Below are 18,400 nucleotides of genomic sequence, written 5' to 3'. Positions count from 1 at the left end.
TGAAACCTCAGCATTAAGAATAAATGTACTTCCTCCCCCCATTTTATTTTTAATAGTGTAAATACAGTACTAACATATGCTACAATTTTTATGGCAAATGAAATTTCAGCGACCTATGTCATAAATAGGCTTTCATGAGCTAACTTATGAACCAACTATAACTTTTCATTTGTGTGGGAAAACGTGCTCCGTTCCAGGTGTCGGACACAGCCGATGTGTCATATGTTCTGGAGCCTTCTTAGTCTGGTGTGCACAGGGTGGTTGGTATACTCTTTCTCTGTTAAGTTCTAAAGCAAATTGGGAACAGGGGGGCTTTTTTTTTTTTTTTTGCTTCACACATGAGATATGAACTTGGATGTGTTTGTCCCGTAGGAAAATCTTTTGACATCACATACGTGCGCCTCAGGTTCCACACCAGCCGGCCAGAGAGCTTTGCCATTTACAAGCGCACGCGGGAAGACGGGCCCTGGGTTCCTTACCAGTACTACAGCGGCTCCTGCGAGAACACCTACTTCAAGATGAACCGCGGCTTCATCAGGACTGGCGAGGACGAGCAGCAGGCCTTGTGCACCGACGAGTTCAGTGACATTTCCCCGCTCACCGGGGGCAACGTGGCCTTCTCCACGCTGGAGGGAAGACCCAGTGCCTACAACTTTGACAATAGCCCTGTGCTGCAGGTAGGCATCCGGAGGGTGGCGTGGAGCCAGGTGGTTCTCCCACATACGCACGGGGGATGCAGGAAGATTGTGGTAATGGGGCCTGTGGTCCCCCAGCAGGACAGACTGCTGGCTTTCCTTCTGCTCTCCTGTGGACTCTCACTAAGAGAGGGAAAGCAGTTTTGTTCCTGTCCCCACCCCACCCCCGGTTGATGTTTGTTCTTACGTTCTCATGCACTTGCAAGTGTGTCCTGGGATATATAAACTACAAATTTTTTTAAAGTTGGACCATTTTAACTCTAGCGTTTGTACTTGAGGTGGAAACATTTTGCTTCTGACCTTGTGAAGAGGGTATTTTTGAACTAATCGATCCGGTTTTCTTGCATCCTTTCTTACCTCTTCTTTGATTGGACAAAGTAGAAGATATTTTATTAGCAAGAGGGAACAACTGAAGCAGCATAGTTAAGAATGCCACCTTCCTTCATTATTGTGCCAGGGAAGTCTGATTGGGCTTGTCTAGCACTGTTGCCAATCATGAAAACTCCTCATCTCCTGTAGCACTGGTGTTTGTGCCAGGATATAAATTTAGGTACCCATGGTATCATGCTCAAGCACTGTCGTAGAAACTTTTCCCTATCTAGCAATAGAAAGAATTTTTCTCATGAATGCTGTGTACATATGCCTTATACACCATCATACGGAATCTTTACGTATTGCTTAGATTTCTGTGATTTTTTTCTTATGTTCTGGCTGTTTGATCATGGAGAGACTGGCGAGCCTCATGCCACACACTCAGCACATTAACACAGAATTGGAGGCTCTTCTGTCCTGTGGCTGAAGCTGACATCTGAATGGGGGCAGGCTGTCGGAATTGACGGAGACAAGAAATATTGGATGTGGGTTTGCAAAAGCTGTGCTCATTTCATGAAAAGCTATTGTGATTTCTCAGTAGCGGGGGGCTTTATGCTTTTGTGTCTTCTCCTTTCTCTCTGGAATTTATGATGTTCAGGACTCTTCCTTTAATTTGGTTGTATGGTTTTGGACAGCGGCCATAGATGAGATTATATTTCTCTTGGAGTCCAGTTCTTCCTTTCCATGTATTTCTGTAAGCTGCTGGTTGGGAGATTATACATCTTGATTTTGGAAAACTCTGAGGGTGTAGTGAGCAATGAATATGTTTGCAGAGTCTTTCAGAAAAGTGTTTCTTGCATTGGCAGTAAGAGGTGCTCAAAGTCAATGGCAGGAAGACTAGCTGACTTTGATAGATGAAAAAGCAGGAGACTGCCTGCCTTAGGGGAGGAGTGTTCTACAAAGACTCTTCAAGCTGACCCGGCAGACATTTGCTAGCTTTGTTTCTTCCCACACAAATGATTGTGTTTGACTGTCCTGGAGAGGCAACAGGATAGCCAGTAGGAAAAGGCCGTGACATAATGTTGTGACTGGTTTTCTGGCACTGTCACTAACTGGATGCCTTGTCAGCCGTCTTGAGGCCGTTTCGCCAGCTATAGGAATTCTGGTGTTTGCTGCTCTTGTTCCACAGGAACTCACGAGACTTAATGTGGAAAAAATGCTGTAAGCCTCTGCGGTGGATCTGGTCAGTTGGCATCATTATGCAGAGACGTTAACTATGTGTCTCTAGATGTACACGCTCTGGCTCTGAGATCTGGTTGCCAAGGGGGTTTAAGCTTCAGCTGATTGGACAGTGAGGAGAGGCCAAGCACCCTTTCCTCATCACCCCCTGTGCCGCCCTCCAGAAGCTATCTCTCTGCCAGGAGGGAGGCCCTTCTTGGTGTCATTGTACATGAATATTACCAAGCATGCATTGATTTGGATGGTGATTAGCATTTATTACAGCACTTACCATAATGTGCCACAGTGTGACAAGCATTGTTCTAAGCCCTTCAGATAATATTAACTCAACCCTCAGGATGACTCTATATGGTAGATGCTTTGGTTATCTCCATTTTACAGATGAGGAATCAGAGGCCCAGAAAGGATAAAATAACGTGCCCCAAACAGTTTTAAGTGGCTGAACTGGGACTCAAAACCCAGAAAGTCTTGCTCCAGGGTCTGTCTGCTCTTTTGAAGGTTCCCACTATGAGGGGGAAGCGGAGGAGGGGGGGACCTTAGATTCAGCCCTTGAGAAAATTTTATTCAGGAGAGCTGTGATAAAGGTGAAGGCTGTATAAAATGTAATAAGCATTAAACACAGATATGTTTAGCTATTTACATTACAGACGACTAAAGGATTCCTAACATTGTGGCCATGAGTGGGAGTTGTTATTGGAGTTCCAAGTTTGGATGCGGTGAAATCATCATCTCTTTCCTTTCTAATTATACTTGGAGGCTTGGTGGAGATTAGCTTTTCTGAGTTCTCTGTGTTCTGTCTGCCAGGTGTTTGGCGTGGTTGAAGCAGTGGTTCTTAATCAGGGGCGTGCCTCCCAGTCTCACCCACAGCCCTGCACTCGCTCATTGTGTCTCGTTATGTCTCCGTTCAGGCGTCCTCAAACTACGGCCCGCAGGCCACATGCGGCCCACCGAGGACATTTATCTGGCCCGCCAGGTGCCGCTGCCTGTCCTGCTTAGCAGCCGACTCGTCCCGGGCCCGCAGTGCGCATAGGAATTTGTTCATAGTTTTTTTTTTTAAAACTATAGTCCGGCCCTCCAACGGTCTGAGGGACAGTGAACTGGCCCCTGTTTAAAAAGTTTGAGGACCCCTGGTGTAGGTGATTGTAGTGCAGTCCCAGGAGAGGACTTGAAGTGGAGATGGTGTCTTGGTTAAACAACCATGATTTATTATTTCTCATTGATTCTGTATCGCCCTGTGCTCACTCGCCGGCAGGTGAGCTGGGAGCTGGGTTTCTCTCTCCCTGTGGTCTTACATCCTCAAGGAGGTCAGTCTGGGCTTTTTCATGTGATGGTGGAATTATTCCAGGAGGGCAAGTCCCATGACAAGTGCTTATCAAGCCTCTGCTCGTGTTACATTTGCTGATGTCCCCTCAGCTAAAGCAAATCACACGCCCAAGCCCAGAACCCATGTGGAAAGGGGCTCTGCAGGGTGGGGACACCGGCAATGACAATGGGTTGGCATCATTTGTATAACAAATGTAAACACCTGACTGGCATTAGCTCAGTGAAAGGGCTTTTATTACAAGGGCTTTGATTTCAAACTCTAGGGGGAAACTGTACAACCTTCATTCTTACCCTTGGCCATTATGGTATGCCTACCAAGTTGATCAGCTGTAGTTTCTTCCCATTTGTTCATTTGCTCAGCAAATACCATGTGAGCACCTCTTATACTAGGGGAATGGCAGTGAACAAAACAAAAAATTCCTGCTTACAATTTGGTGATGATGGTGTCAGAAACAGACAATATAAATAAAATAGGGACGGGAAATCGGGCGTTCAGGGGTGGTAGCAGTTTTAGGTAGGGTGGCTGAGGAAGGCCTCGCAGAGAAGTGAAATTGTGGAGAGGGTCAAGGCAAAGACTGACTCTGATTGGTTGAGGCCAGTATAATGATTTAGTGCTTCTACTTGGATGTCTCTCCCAGACCTATCGGAGTGGATTGGCTATGGAGGGAGCGATAGGTGGTGCCAAGTTGGCAGGAGGAGGTAACAACGACCAGCATGTCTTGTACAAGTGTGGAGTCACATGAGCTCTGTGCTAATATCTGATTGGATTTGGGGTGCAGACACAGGGTGGAGAGAAGGGACGTGTATTGAGTACCCAGTGTATGCCAGGCATTTAGAAGTATATTTCATTTAAGCCTCTCAATGGCCTGTGAAGAAACTAGTATTATTCCTGCTTTGGGGGACTCTGAGTGGTAAAGTAACAACTTAGAACAAAGAAAGGAAGAGTCAAGAAGGAGAAGAATATCCAAGAAATTAAAGGAACCATTGAGTATTACAATTGCGTTAATGCTAGAAGAGGACATATGTTAAATGATACAGTCACTGTTTAGTAAACTTTGTCCTATTTATATCTCTTATCTTTAGTCCCACTAGCTGTTTTTTTCTGTTTTTGTTTTCTCACAGGAGTGGGTAACAGCCACCGACATCCGAGTGACTCTCAATCGCCTAAACACTTTCGGAGATGAGGTGTTTAATGACCCCAAAGTTCTCAAGTCCTATTATTACGCAATCTCTGATTTTTCCGTAGGTGGTAGGTAAGTAAACTATTAAACACTTTGAAAGGGATTTGAGCTTTGGTTTAGAAGTGAATGCAGCAACTGTTTACAACTGTATTAATAATGTTGTTAGACCTTCTTATTATCGTGAAAACCAAGTAAGTAGGTTTTTTAAAACCTTGTCAAATCAGTCCCCTTCGTGAATTCTTATTGAGAATATAGTGCAAAGCTCTATAATAGAGAGGCACTATGAAGCTCCGGAGGAAGTGTAGGGCTGACATGCACCTACGGATAATAACTGGACCTTCTAGGAAGGAATGGGGCAGACAATGTATGAATATGTGAAAAAGTAAATACCAGCATAGCCCCATGTTTTAGATAAAAAGATGCCATATGCCAGGGAGGCTGGGGGAAGGTCAATGGGGGGAAAAAAGGAGGTATATGTACTAATATATGTAATACTTTAAACAATAAAAAAAATTTAAAAATAAATAAATAAAATAAATGACTCTCACACAGCAAAAAAAAAAAAAAAAAAAAAAAAAAAGATGCCATATGCCAGAGAATGCTGCAGAACTGTCAGGCTAGAGAAGCAGATGGGCTCAGAGCTGGGTCTTGGATGATGTGGATGAGTGGGAAGATGTCTGGTTTGGTACAGAAGGATGGGCAGGTCATGAACAAAAGTTTAGAGTTGGCAGAGTATAAGCCTACTTGACTCAAGGAAAATCTCTTGTGTGGATTTGTAGAGTTGTAAACCAGAGAGATCGATTGGTAGCCAGAGACTTCACACAGCAGGCAAGAACCTTGGACTTACCTCCCCTGTTAAAGAGGTCTCAAGAGCAGAAACTTTTTTTTTTTTTTGCAGGCAGTGTTCCTGGGGAGGGGTTGATGCTCAGTGAAAGCTGATGGAAACTGTCACCAATGAGAAATCATATCATTTTTTGCAGTAGGGCTGTGATACCACCACAGCGGATCAGGAAGATTAGTTGTATGTATGAGTTATAAGCAGAGTATGCTCAAGAGAATTTATATTCTTGTTATGATGCTGTGTGAACTAGGTGATAGCTGACAAACACCTGGCATTAGGGTGGTGACAATAGAATGGAAAGGAACATTTAGATGCATTTTATTGTGAAGGAAGAATTGTCAGAATTTAGTCATGATGATTGTAAGGTTTAGTGATCAGGAGCATCGTGGTGCCATTAACAGTAAATAAAGAAGATGAGTTAATTGGGAAGACGATGAGTTTGGGTGTAGACATGTAAAATTGTAGGTCACAGAGGTCGTCTAAATTTGTGCAGCAGTCAAGGAGTTTGGGAGAAACATGAGAACTGGAGACTCATCTGGTTATGCTGTAGATGTTCCAGAATGTTTGGGTGTATTTTTAAGTGGTAGCTGAAGCTATGGAACCGATTGCTATCTTCAAGGAAGCAAGTGAGGGAAACTCAGTGCACCAGAGCACATGCTGGTGTTCATGGGGATTTCCACGAGTTCTTATTTTATGGTTTTACCTGCATCTAGGGGATCCTGCAAGGATTCTTACCCCAACAACTTGTGGGAATACCAGGCCACCAGAGAGAGATCTATCTGGTCATGAGGTATCTAATGTCTTGCTGCCCTCAGATCAGAATACTTGAAAATCATTATGGCAGATAATTGCTGACATAATTATTGACTTGTTGTGTGCCTGCCTACACAATCCTAGGCACATGAATAAAGCAACTTCTTCATCCTCCCAGGAACCCTATGAAATAGACATTATCATCTTCCCTACTTTACAGGTAAATACAGGGTGGGGCTCGAGACCCAGCAGCCTGGCCGCAGAATCCACGCTCTTCTTACCCAGTACACTTGGCTGCCTCTTGGCACGCACATTTGACTTCAGGAAGTGATGCTACAGATGTCCTCCAATATTGTTAGGGACTTTCTTCTTGCGTCTGGTTAATGCCCCATCCCTTGTTAAATAAAGTCACATTTTTCCCCCTCCTGTTTAATTTTTCCTCATACCTGAAAACTCAAACAGCCCTTACCTAATCTTGCTCAGTTCCACTGTTTACAGTTTCGAATGGAGATCTCAAGCATATTCAGAGGTTGTTTTTGGTTCCCTGTGTCCCTCCTTTTTCTGCATCCATTTCTGGGGCTTTCGAGCTGTCTCCTGTTTCTGAGTGTCTCTTCTCTCCCCAGGTGTAAATGTAACGGACACGCAAGTGAGTGTGTGAAGAACGAGCATAACAAGCTGGTGTGTGACTGCAAGCATAACACCTACGGAGTAGACTGTGAAAAGTGTCTTCCTTTCTTCAACGACCGGCCGTGGAGGAGGGCGACTGCCGAGAGTGCCAGCGAATGCTTGCGTGAGTGCCCCGTGGCGTCAGGCCGTTCACTTATCTTGAGATCTTTCAGGGGTGGAGGAAGGAATGGGTGACTTGCATTTATGCCTCCTTGAAAGGAAAACAACGAAAGGCAGTGCTTCTTTCATACTTTGAAAGCGTAGGACGTGGACGTCAGAGGAACATCACAGATGAGGGCGATTGGCTGTAAACATAAACCGTGCTGGTTGTGTGTTTCCTTCCTGCGCGCACACACCAGGATGGGAGCAGCCTCCTCAACGCTGGGCACTGTGCTTAGATCCAGATACCGGGCCAGTGTGGTCAGCTCTAACATATGATTTCTCCGGTTTTCTTCTTTGTTGTCCTTTAAAATAGTCTTCTTCTGACTAATGCTCCAGAGCTAAGGTCATTGATTAACATGTGTCAGTTACAATGAGTTCTAGACTAAGACTGCCATTCAGAAGCTTATTTATAAAAAAATAATTTTCCTTGATGTCACTAAAGAGCACAGTGGGGAGAATTTTCTGACTCCCCTCATGCAGAGGCGGTGGCTTTGGGAGGAAGAGTAGACACTAGAATTCCTAGGAAAGGGTGAACTGGAGAAGATAACACATTGTTTGTTCCTTCACAACGTCTTTGTTTACTCTGAACAGATAGGGAAAGGAATCTCAGGAGAAAGGAACCATGAAACCATATAATTATGACTCGCCAAGGACTTAAGAAAATTTTAAAGCAGCTATAATTTTCTCATGTTCTTATAAATATCGCTTATCATATTCTCTTGGGAATAAATTGAATAAGAAAGAGGACCCTGTGAACTTGCAGGAATTGTTGGCAGAAGCCTTGAGAAAGAATTGATATCTTATGACTAATTTTATTAGCTGCCCAGAGCAGATTTCCTTATTCATCTTTTCTTTCCCTCAACAAATCCCAGATTTGCAGATTAACTTTATAGCCTCCTCCAGCATTCCTAAACGATTGCTTGGGCTTCTTTAGTTATTTCACTGAACTGTAATATCCAGTGTTGGAAGCTACATGATAAAGACCGGCAAGAGAAAGAATGAAATATTCCTAAGGTGTGCCACCAAAGTAAATGTACACCTGTGTTCAGAAAATATTGTTTAATGACGTGGGCATATTTAGAGTCCATCCAGGAACATTATGAGAACAACAAAGACACTGGATCGCCAGCTTACCTCGAGCAAATGAGCTGAATGCTGTAGGCAAAGGACTTTGATGAGGAGCTAAGTCACTTTGCTTTCTTCCTCTGTCCCTTTGGCCCTGTGACCCCTCAGAGAACGTTTCTGGAGGTTGTGACAATAGCTCAGTATTGCCCAGGGGCTCGAGCTACAGAAGAGGAAATGACAGCTGCCTTCACTCTTACCAGCTGCTGAGGAGGGAGCCACAGCCTCTGCTTGAGCTGTGGGATAGACAGCAATTTTTCAGCCAGGGTGCCACAAGAATTGTCAAAATGTGCAGTACCTGACTGCTTCGTCAGGGCACTGACCTCTTTCCCTGAGGTTGTCAAATCACAAAATGGCACCAGCCAACACAACAGTAGCCATCCAATGTGAATGAGTCAAAATTATACCTATATTTTTTATCAGATTGGCAAAATATATATTTTTGGTGTTCCCTGAGCACGCAGTGTGACAGCTGTGGCTGCAGAATTTTAGTGATTAGTTTATGTGCCATGAGATGAAGAAGGTTGAAAACTCTTGGGTAAGGACAGTGGAGACCCGGGAATTGTTCTGGCTCATAGTCTCCAAGCACCAGACTGTTCCGGTGGGGCTGGCTGGGTTGATTGTGGGATAATTTAGGGAGGCTGGAGGGAAAAGAAACAGCTATTGAAGAAGGGAAAGGGAGCTATAAAAGTTACTTAACACAACTCTTAATTTGGTGACAGTAATTCGAGTTTCTAAAAAATGTTCAAGTATAATATCATAAAAGAACTGATTGTAAATGAAGGAAGAAAATATGTATAGTTAAATATTTTAAAACAACTACTTTCTGAAATCGAATAAAACTTTATTTTCTAAATAAAACTTTATTTTTATTTAGTGTGCATGATACTGTCTGTAGAATCAAAGATACTTTGGGCAGAATCAATAATTTTGGTAAAAACCATCTGCATCTAAATACAGTGTAATAAAGGATTTCTGTGACTACAGATACTTGTTCTTAAACTATGGTTGTGCCCTGTAGGGGGTGGTATCATTAGTTACTTAACAGATGACGCATTTGGCACTGAGGCTCCCCAGTGGATGAATGATCCATTGGATCCAGATTTCGCTTTAATTCTGGCAGGGCAACAGGGCCAGCCAGCCAGGGGGAGGGACCACAGGAGGTTGGCTGGCTGTGGGAACACACTGACCACCAGGGGGCAGCTTCTGCATTGAGCGTCTGACCCCTGGTGGTCAGTGCACATCATAGTGACCAGTCGTTTGGTCGTTCAGTTGCTTTTATATATATAGATGAACAATGACCTGGAGATTTCTTTCTAAGAAAAGGAATTCCTTGTCTTTTATGATGGTGCTGTTTTTGATCAGGATGAACATTTTCTATATAAACTCTTTATTGACAAACTTTTTCTTTTTCTTAATGAGCAATGCATCTGGCGGTCATTCTTATTCTAACACCATCTCTCACAGAGATGTGAGAAATTGTGTTTTGTTTGTTTAGTCTTGTAAAAACGCCATTCATAAGGAACATGGATCTCACTTAACATGTGTGTTTGGCCGACAGCCTGTGACTGCAATGGCCGATCACGAGAGTGTTACTTTGACCCTGAACTATACCGTTCCACCGGCCACGGTGGCCACTGCACCAACTGCCAGGATAACACGGATGGCGCCCACTGCGAAAGGTGCCGGGAGAATTTCTTCCGCCTTGGGAACACGGAGCCCTGCTCTCCGTGCCACTGCAGTCCTGTGGGTAAGTGCCAGGCAGTGTTGGCTTCAGCCTGATGGGTTTCAAGACAAAAAAAAAAAAAAGTAAGCATGTCCTGTAGCCCCAGAAAATGAAGCTGTTTCCTAGGCATGTGCACAGGTTTGGTATGAAAATGCGGACATTACTGTAACATGGAAATTATAACATCTCAATGATTCAGGATCTGCCTGTCCCCCCACCTCCACTCTCTTTAACCACGTTGGACTTTCTGATGATTTTCGGATGTGTATAAAACTGGGCATGGCCTGAGCAATGATTTTGTAAATAATTAGCAACAAGATCCTAGGGAGCATTTGAACTCTATGGTGAAAGGTTAGCTGCTTCGTGAGTTCTTCCTTGTTAATGATTTTGTTTAGACTGAAATCCTTCGAGAGCTTGAGCTGTTTCATGTTAGTAAATGTCCACAGAGGTGGTGTGCTCTTAGTCCATTCTGTCTTTGCAGGAGTTTGTTGTGCGTGCCGGTCTACACTTAAGTTCTAGGCATGACCCCGAGGGAGCCAGTGCTTTCTCACAGAGGAGGGACGGGCCTCGTGTCCAGTTTACCGCTGGGTACGGAGTGACATGTTAGTGTTTTCAACATTGTTGTTCATGGTGTTTGTCTGGAAAGGTAAAATGCAATGGCTTACAGGGATCTGATTTTGAGAGAATTCCGATTTAAAATTTCACCCTTTTCCTCCGTAACCATCTAGAGATTGCATATTGGTTTTCGGGCATTGTTCTTAGTTACCAATTTTCTTTTTTTGACATGTAATATTGCAGACACGCCGGGTGGTTGACATGCTTTTTACATTTTAGGTTCGCTCAGCACGCAATGTGACAGCTATGGCCGATGTAGCTGCAAGCCGGGAGTGATGGGCGACAAGTGTGACCGTTGCCAGCCTGGGTTCCATTCTCTCACGGAGGCAGGGTGCAGGTGAGACCTTTCAACACCAAAACAAGGGGGCACAACCTAAATGGAGCTGATTCCTAATGATAGACCTGTGGCTTATCTGCAGCCGTATAAGCATTTCCCCCAAAAATAATTGTCCGCGAGATTCAAGACTTCTGGCTGTAATGATGACCCAGCATTGGTGTGCACAAAGATTAAGCAGAGTTTTACATATTAAATGTAATGGGTATCCTTGATTGAAACCAGATCCAAGTATAAAAGTGACATCAGTTAGGTATTATTATTATTATTGTTATTATTATTAACATGTAAACCAACAGGTTGACTTTAAGAGTGGAATTTCTTTGCTCCTGTCTCTTCTCTCACTGTTTTGTTCATTTTCCACCCAACAGGCCGTGCGCGTGTAACCCTTCAGGCAGCACGGATGATTGTAACGTCGAGACAGGGCGGTGTGTTTGCAAAGACAACGTTGAAGGCTTCAACTGTGAGAGGTAGCTCATTCCTTCTCCAACTGGACTGTGTTTTCTCTGTTATCATATTTCAGGCACAGAAAAAATGCCTGATTGTTTCTTAATCTTTTTCAGATGCAAACCTGGATTTTTTAATCTGGAATCATCTAATCCCCGAGGCTGCACACCCTGCTTCTGCTTCGGGCATTCTTCCGTCTGCACGAATGCCGTTGGCTACAGTGTTTACTCTATAACCTCGACCTTTCAGATTGGTAACTTAGACCTTCCCTTCCTTCCCTAAAATGTATAACTAGACGTACAGTATTTTTAAAAAATCAGTAACTCTTGGAGGATATTTTTTTGATGGTAGCAACACTTCATGTTTTTTAATGAACATGATTTTTTTGTTTATTTGGCTTTTTGGGGTTTTTTTGTTGGTTTTTATCATCATATATAGTTCCTCTTTGAAGTTAGTAATTAAATTTTTTTTTTATTTTTCAATTACAGTTGACATGCAATATAATATTAGTTTTAGGTGTACAGCATAGTGGTTGGAAATTCATATAACTTAACGAAGTGATCACCTCGATTAATCTAGTACCCGTCTGACATCATGCATAGTCATTACAATATTTTTTACTATATTCCCTATGCCGTACTTTATGAAAACATACATATAGGTTTAGAATTCACCATAGTTAAATGTTACATAAAATAAAGCAAAAATGTAACTTGAGGGGTATAGCATATCTATACCTGTTGCAGGATTCATTTATTCATTGCTGTCTTTCCCTATCTATTTTTTTAAAGATTTTTTAAAAATATATTTTTATTGATTTCAGAGAGGAAGGGAGAGGGAGAGAGAGATAGAAACATCAACGATGAGAGAGAATCATTGATCGGCTGCCTCCTGCATGCCCCCTGCTGGTGATTGAGCCCACAACCTAGGCATGTGCCCTTGACTGGAATCGAACCAGGGACCCTTCAGTCCACAGGCCATGCTCCATCCACTGAGCCAAACCGGCTAGGGCTCTCCTTATACTTTTTATATGTGTTTGTGGTCCATAAAGGAAGTGAATTCAGGGTGTTTACAATGTCACAGCACTTGTGTTTTTGTCCTCTGCTTGCAGATGAGGATGGGTGGCGTGCAGAGCAGAGGGACGGCTCTGAATCATCCCTGGAGTGGTCCTCTGAGAGGCAAGACATCGCCGTCATCTCAGACAGCTACTTTCCTAGGTACTTCATTGCTCCTGGTAAGTGAGGCCGGAAAGCAGTCTGGCTGGGGTGTGCTCCTCTGTAGTCTCCTTCTCACATCCTTGTCCCATGTGTCTGCGTTCCAGCCAAGTTCTTGGGCAAGCAGGTGATGAGCTATGGTCAGAACCTCTCCTTCTCCTTTCGAGTGGACAGGCGAGACACTCGCCTCTCTGCAGAAGACGTGGTGCTCGAGGGAGCTGGCCTGAGAGTGTCCGTGCCCTTGATCGCGCAGGGCAATTCCTATCCAAGTGAGACCACTGTGAAATACGTCTTCAGGTAAGGTCCTCTTCATTGTAAAGTGTGACTTGGTCGGAAGTGGTTTCTTTATCTGAGCTTCTCAGGCTTCAAGGTGAATGTTGAAGATAAACTTTGGGGTCTAAGGGGCCTTTGTAAAAGGGAGCCTTCCCTGTGTCACCCTGTACCCTTGTCACCTGCCCTGTCAAACCAGCAGACCCGATTTCTGACTTGGTCACATCGGCAGAGCATTACATTGTTGGTGGCCTAAATGAATAAGAAAATGCTTTCTCGGCCCCCAGAATTATCCTTACAGAAGCTAATGGGGCCCCTTCTTTCTCTCCAGACTCCATGAAGCAACAGATTATCCTTGGAGGCCTACTCTTACCCCTTTCGAATTTCAAAAGCTCCTTAACAACTTGACCTCTATCAAGATCCGTGGGACATACAGTGAGAGAAGTAAGTTATGATATAATGTAGAAGAGCTGTTTAACACAATTAGGTAGAAGGATCCATAATTTCCAAAGGGTATCTCTAAAGTCCTAATACTATAAAACTTACCCTAAAGAAGTGGTATAAACTATATACATGAATTATGTATAAAAAAGTATTTTGAATCACTTTTAAGAACCTGGAGAAAATTTACTAAAATTAGTAAATACTACTGTCGTATAATGGATAAGCCTATTCCAATTACATTACATATAAATAGATTCTTCCAAAATTTCTAAATATAATTTTGCTGGCTCACATGACTTAATAACCTCAATTTCTTTTTATTTATTGTTCTATAATTCTCAAGTCTTTTATCTGTTGACTAAATTATAAAACATTATAAGTTACTGAATATACATTTGTTATAATTTGAGATAAATAAAGCTGTTTTAAGTATGCCTTTCAAATTTTTTTCCTATAAAAAGTTTTTGCAGTGTTTTTGAAAATTCATCTTTATTGTTGAAAGTATTACAGATTTCCCTTTTAATGAAGACCTCTTTCTGTAGAAAGGTAGAACTGGCACAGGGGAGCCAGTGGTGAGGTGGCACTGAGAGTGGCATCAGCAGCTTGGGTGTGTGGATTTTTTTTTAAAAATATATTTTATTGATATTTTACAGAGAGGAAGAGAGAGGGATAGAGAGCTAGAAACATCGATGAGAGAGAAACATCGATCAGCTGCCTCCTGCACACCTCCCACTGGGGATGTGCCCGCAACCAAGGTACATGCCCTTGACCGGAATCGAACCCGGGACCCTTCAGTCCGCAGGCCGACGCTCTATCCACTGAGCCAAACCGGTTTTGGCGGGTGTGTGGATTTTTTATCATTGAGGCATAATTGACATAGGCCATTGTATTAGTTTCAGGTGCATGAAATAGTGATTTGATATTTGTTCATATTGTGAAATGATTGCCACAGTAAGTACAGTTTATGTCCATCACCAGACATAGTTACAGAATTTTTTCCTCTCGTGATGGCACCTTTTAACATTTACTCTCTTAGCAACTTTCAAATATACAATACAGTATTATTTGCAACTAGAAGCCTGGTGCACGAAATTCATGCATGGGTACGTTCCCTATGCCTGGCCTGCGATCAGGGCCATCTTCCCCGGCTGCCAGCAGCCGGCCCCACCCCCCGCCACCACCCACCCCCAGTTCCCTGTTTGCCATCAGATGATCGGAGCCTTCCGGCCAGGGAGAGGAACCAAGAGGTCAATTGTTCCCACCCGCTCACCAGCCCCGCCTCTGCCACGTGTCTCCTCTGTGTGTGGGGTGACCAGCAGGGCAGGAGCCTTGGCCTGGCGGCCTGGCGCCGCCCGAGTCCCCAGCCACCCACCCCTGGTTCCCTGTTCACTATTGGGCGATGGGAGCCTGCCGGCCAGGGAAAGGGACCGAGAGATGGACAGTGTGCCTTATAGTGACTGGTTGAGCGGTCGTTCTGGTCCTTCTGCCATTAGGGTCAATTTGCATAATACCCTTTTATTATGTAGGATAGCTACCACACTGTGTATTACATCCCCATGATTTATTTATTTTATAACTGGAACTTCGTAAACCACCAATCTCTGTTCTCTGTAGCTATGAGGTAAGTGTTTTGGGTTTTTTTGTTTTGTTTCTCTTTGTTTTCTTTTTAAAGATTTCGAGTGTAAGTGAGATCATGCAGTGTTTGCTTTCTGTCTGACTTATTTCACTTAGCACAATGCCCTCAACTCCTTGGGTGTGACTTTCAAGATGCCTGCATGAATATCCAGATGAAAATGTCTTATAAGTGGTAGTTAGAAACATGGATCTGGGGCTTAGGAAAAAGTTTGGACTGGAGATCTAGAATTGAAAGGTTGTCAATGCATGGGCAGTAATTTTTAAACTTGGAAACTTGAAAAAAAAGAAAAAACATGCAATTCTGGAAATAGTTATTTAAGGACCATGACCTGAGCCTCAAGAGAGAAAAATTTGAGGAGGAGAAACCATTAACAAGCTTAAGAAGTTAACACCATTGGATTTTGGGTTGGGTGACTAAGGAATCATTGATGAGGTGGAGTGTTTTGTGTGTGTGTGTGTGTTTTTAAGAAGTATTGAAACTAAAATTAGAGTGCAGTGTCCCAATAGTAATTTGAAGGTCAAGAAGAAAAGTAAAGGTTATTCCTTTAAGAAGTTTGGCTATAAAGGAAGGAAAAGAGATGGATTATAATTTGGGAGTAGGGACAAGATGGGAGGAGGAGTACTTTTAGGATGGGAGACTTAAGCATGTTTAGAGTTGGAAGCACATTAGCCAGTGGAAAAGTATCTCATGATCTAATTGTTGAAAAACCCCATAAACATATTTAAAGTTAACTCCTAAGTTCAAGGCAGTAACAGAAGAGATATCCTTCAGCCTCAGGTTGTCAATTTCTAAGAATGATATAAGCAGCCAATGATATTTCATAACATGGGGAAATACACTTGAAAGATAGACTGCCAGAGACAGGAGTGGGATGGAATATAGCAAACATATTTTTGATGACATCATCAGAGCCCGCCTCTTCCATGGGACCATCACTGGCACTGTGGGGTTGGACGAATCATTGGTCTAAGCCAGTGTAAGGCTTCCTCTTTTTATTTTTTTTTTCCTTTCTTTTTCTTCTGGAAAGGGGAAAGCATTGTGATACATGGCATAATGGCTTTGGAATAATTGCATACATGTTGAAGTAGCCCTGAGTATTAGAACTTGTGTGCTTATTTTTGCTGTTTTGTGCAGGGTATAAAAAATATAATTGAGTGGTACTTGTTGACAGGTGCTTTCTTGTCTTTGAACTCTACAATCAGCACCTGCTTTTGTCACAAGAGAGCGAAAACACTGCTTACTGACTGCAGACCTAAACTCTTCTTGTCCTCCATTGACTTGCTCTTCTCTCTTCTTGCTCTGGATTATGGTCCAGTGCTTTTCATTTTTTATATTGGTGGTTGGGAGAACTGTAAAAGCCACCAGTCTCAGTGTGTGTTTAAAAATATGTTTGCTCTATTCCAGACACAGCACCAGCTACCACATGATTATTCTAAATGCGATTTTCTACTTATCTTCTCCAGTAAATGAATTAAACTGATGGTTGCTTGCCTCTGGAAGTTTGGATTTGGTTACCTTTTAATGTTATTGACTTCTCATGAGCTTTTGCAAAACGGAAACCAGTTCAGTGATTCTCTTTCCCACACCCCACACAGGTGCTGGATATTTGGATGATGTCACCCTGGCTAGTGCTCGTCCTGGGCCAGGGGTCCCTGCAACTTGGGTGGAGACCTGCACCTGTCCTGTGGGATACGGAGGGCAGTTTTGTGAGACGTGCATCTCGGGCTACAGAAGAGAAACCCCGAGTCTCGGGCCATATAGTCCGTGTGTGCTTTGTACCTGCAATGGACACAGTGAGACCTGTGACCCTGAGACAGGTGAGCGGATGCTCTTTGGGGGCTGCTCGACCTAAGTTCTTCTCAGCAGATGGGTAGGAAATCCTCATTGTCTCCTTTGTGTGTTTCTCACACCCGCTCTCCAAATAGGTGTTTGTAACTGCAGAGACAACACAGCCGGCCCCAACTGTGAGAAGTGCAGTGACGGGTACTATGGAGATCCAACCTCGGGCACCTCCTCTGATTGCCAGCCCTGCCCGTGTCCTGGGGGCTCAAGTTGTGCTGTTGTCCCTACAACACAGGAGGTGGTGTGCACCAACTGTCCTACTGGTACCACCGGTGAGTCTGCTCTTGCCCCCTGCTCACAGTGTCCATCCTTTAGAAACACTGTGAGAAGAAGGGCTTTGAAAATGGCTGGATTATTTCTGTCTGGCTTAACGATTACAATTTTCCTTGTAGACAACCTTTTGTAGGAAACAGGTTGATTATAGACTTATAAAATGCATATCAGATACTTACAATAGCTAACATATTCATGGCCAGGAACTTTCCTGCCTCATTAATCCTCAGAACCCTCTGAGGTAGGTTCTGCTATCATCCCATGTTCCAGCTAAGGAAACGGAGGCACAGAGACTAGGTTACATGACCAAGCCTGCAGGCTCGTCATTAGAGGAGCTAGAATTTCAACCCAGGTGTTCTGGCTCCAAAGATGATGATCACTATAGTATACTCCCCCACATAAGATGTAAACCAAAACAACTTGGTTTTTAGTTTGTGGGGCCATTATCCTGGGCTTCCTGATATAAAGTGGTAATTAAAACAATTGTTTTATATCCTTTCTCCAAATTGTTCTTGCAGAGTATCAGAGTCCATCACATTTATTGGGAAAATGTGTTCATTTTTTTATAGTTTTGGATAGGCCAGTGTTCCCATTTTTCTGAGTTTTTCTTTCTTTCTGATGAAAACATAAAACTAGGTCTTTTGTAGCTACTCAAGGAACTGCCCACCCAGGCTGGCTGCCCGAGGAGACCGAGGCTCACTGGTGACTGTTTCTCTTCTCACATTGACTTCAGTCTCCACGTAATGGAGAAGTTCTGGCCAGGCCTCTGATACAGCCTTGGACTCCATTACAAGCTTTTTGTTCCAAAGACATTGCTACAGAGCATAAAAATAAGTGAGAGACCAGAACACTGAGCTAATCATCTGTATCTCTTTGTGTTTCATCAAAACATTCTTTAATCATTGGGAAACATCCAAACACCCCATCTCCCTCCCTGTTCCACTGGCCCCTCCCCAAGCATCAGGGCATTGCAACACAGAGATGCGAACATTTGCGTAAGATAGTTGGGAAAATAAGGAATGGAAATTTGTGTAGAACTTTATATTTTTGACTCTTTCCTGTTTTTTAAAAAAATCAGTGGCCCAACAGAGTCTCACGCAGACAGACTTCCCCAGCCTCATTCCCCATCACCCACTGCCACGCTCTGTTCCAGTCCTCCTGGGCTTCTCGTTGTCCCTCAGATGTGCCAGACTCTTTGGCCTGCCATCTGCTGTTCTCCTTTAGAGTGCTCACCCCACTCCCTCCTACCCAAACCTCCCTTTTCCTGGCCAACTCCTGTCTCATCTGGGAGGTGGGGTTGAAACA

General features: G+C 43.5%; 1 protein-coding gene across 1 annotated transcript in view; it reads left to right on the top strand.

Moving 5' to 3' along the window:
* The window catches only part of LAMC1 (laminin subunit gamma 1), a 113,674-nt gene that overhangs the window by 70,653 nt on the left and 24,621 nt on the right, over positions 1–18,400 (top strand). The window contains exons 2-13 of the mRNA XM_080647314.1: positions 373–677; positions 4,692–4,822; positions 6,968–7,134; positions 9,856–10,044; positions 10,855–10,972; positions 11,341–11,439; positions 11,533–11,669; positions 12,528–12,650; positions 12,738–12,927; positions 13,232–13,344; positions 16,576–16,797; positions 16,906–17,094. Coding sequence (XP_080503440.1) covers positions 373–677; positions 4,692–4,822; positions 6,968–7,134; positions 9,856–10,044; positions 10,855–10,972; positions 11,341–11,439; positions 11,533–11,669; positions 12,528–12,650; positions 12,738–12,927; positions 13,232–13,344; positions 16,576–16,797; positions 16,906–17,094 — 1,983 coding nt within the window. The remainder of the gene's footprint in view (positions 1–372; positions 678–4,691; positions 4,823–6,967; positions 7,135–9,855; positions 10,045–10,854; positions 10,973–11,340; positions 11,440–11,532; positions 11,670–12,527; positions 12,651–12,737; positions 12,928–13,231; positions 13,345–16,575; positions 16,798–16,905; positions 17,095–18,400) is intronic.

This window comes from Plecotus auritus (assembly GCF_963455305.1).
Source record: "Plecotus auritus genome assembly, chromosome: 12".
Classification (NCBI taxonomy): Eukaryota; Metazoa; Chordata; class Mammalia; order Chiroptera; family Vespertilionidae; genus Plecotus; species Plecotus auritus.
The sequence above is the reverse complement of the archived record's forward strand: the minus strand, read 5'-3'. Positions and strand labels throughout refer to the sequence as shown.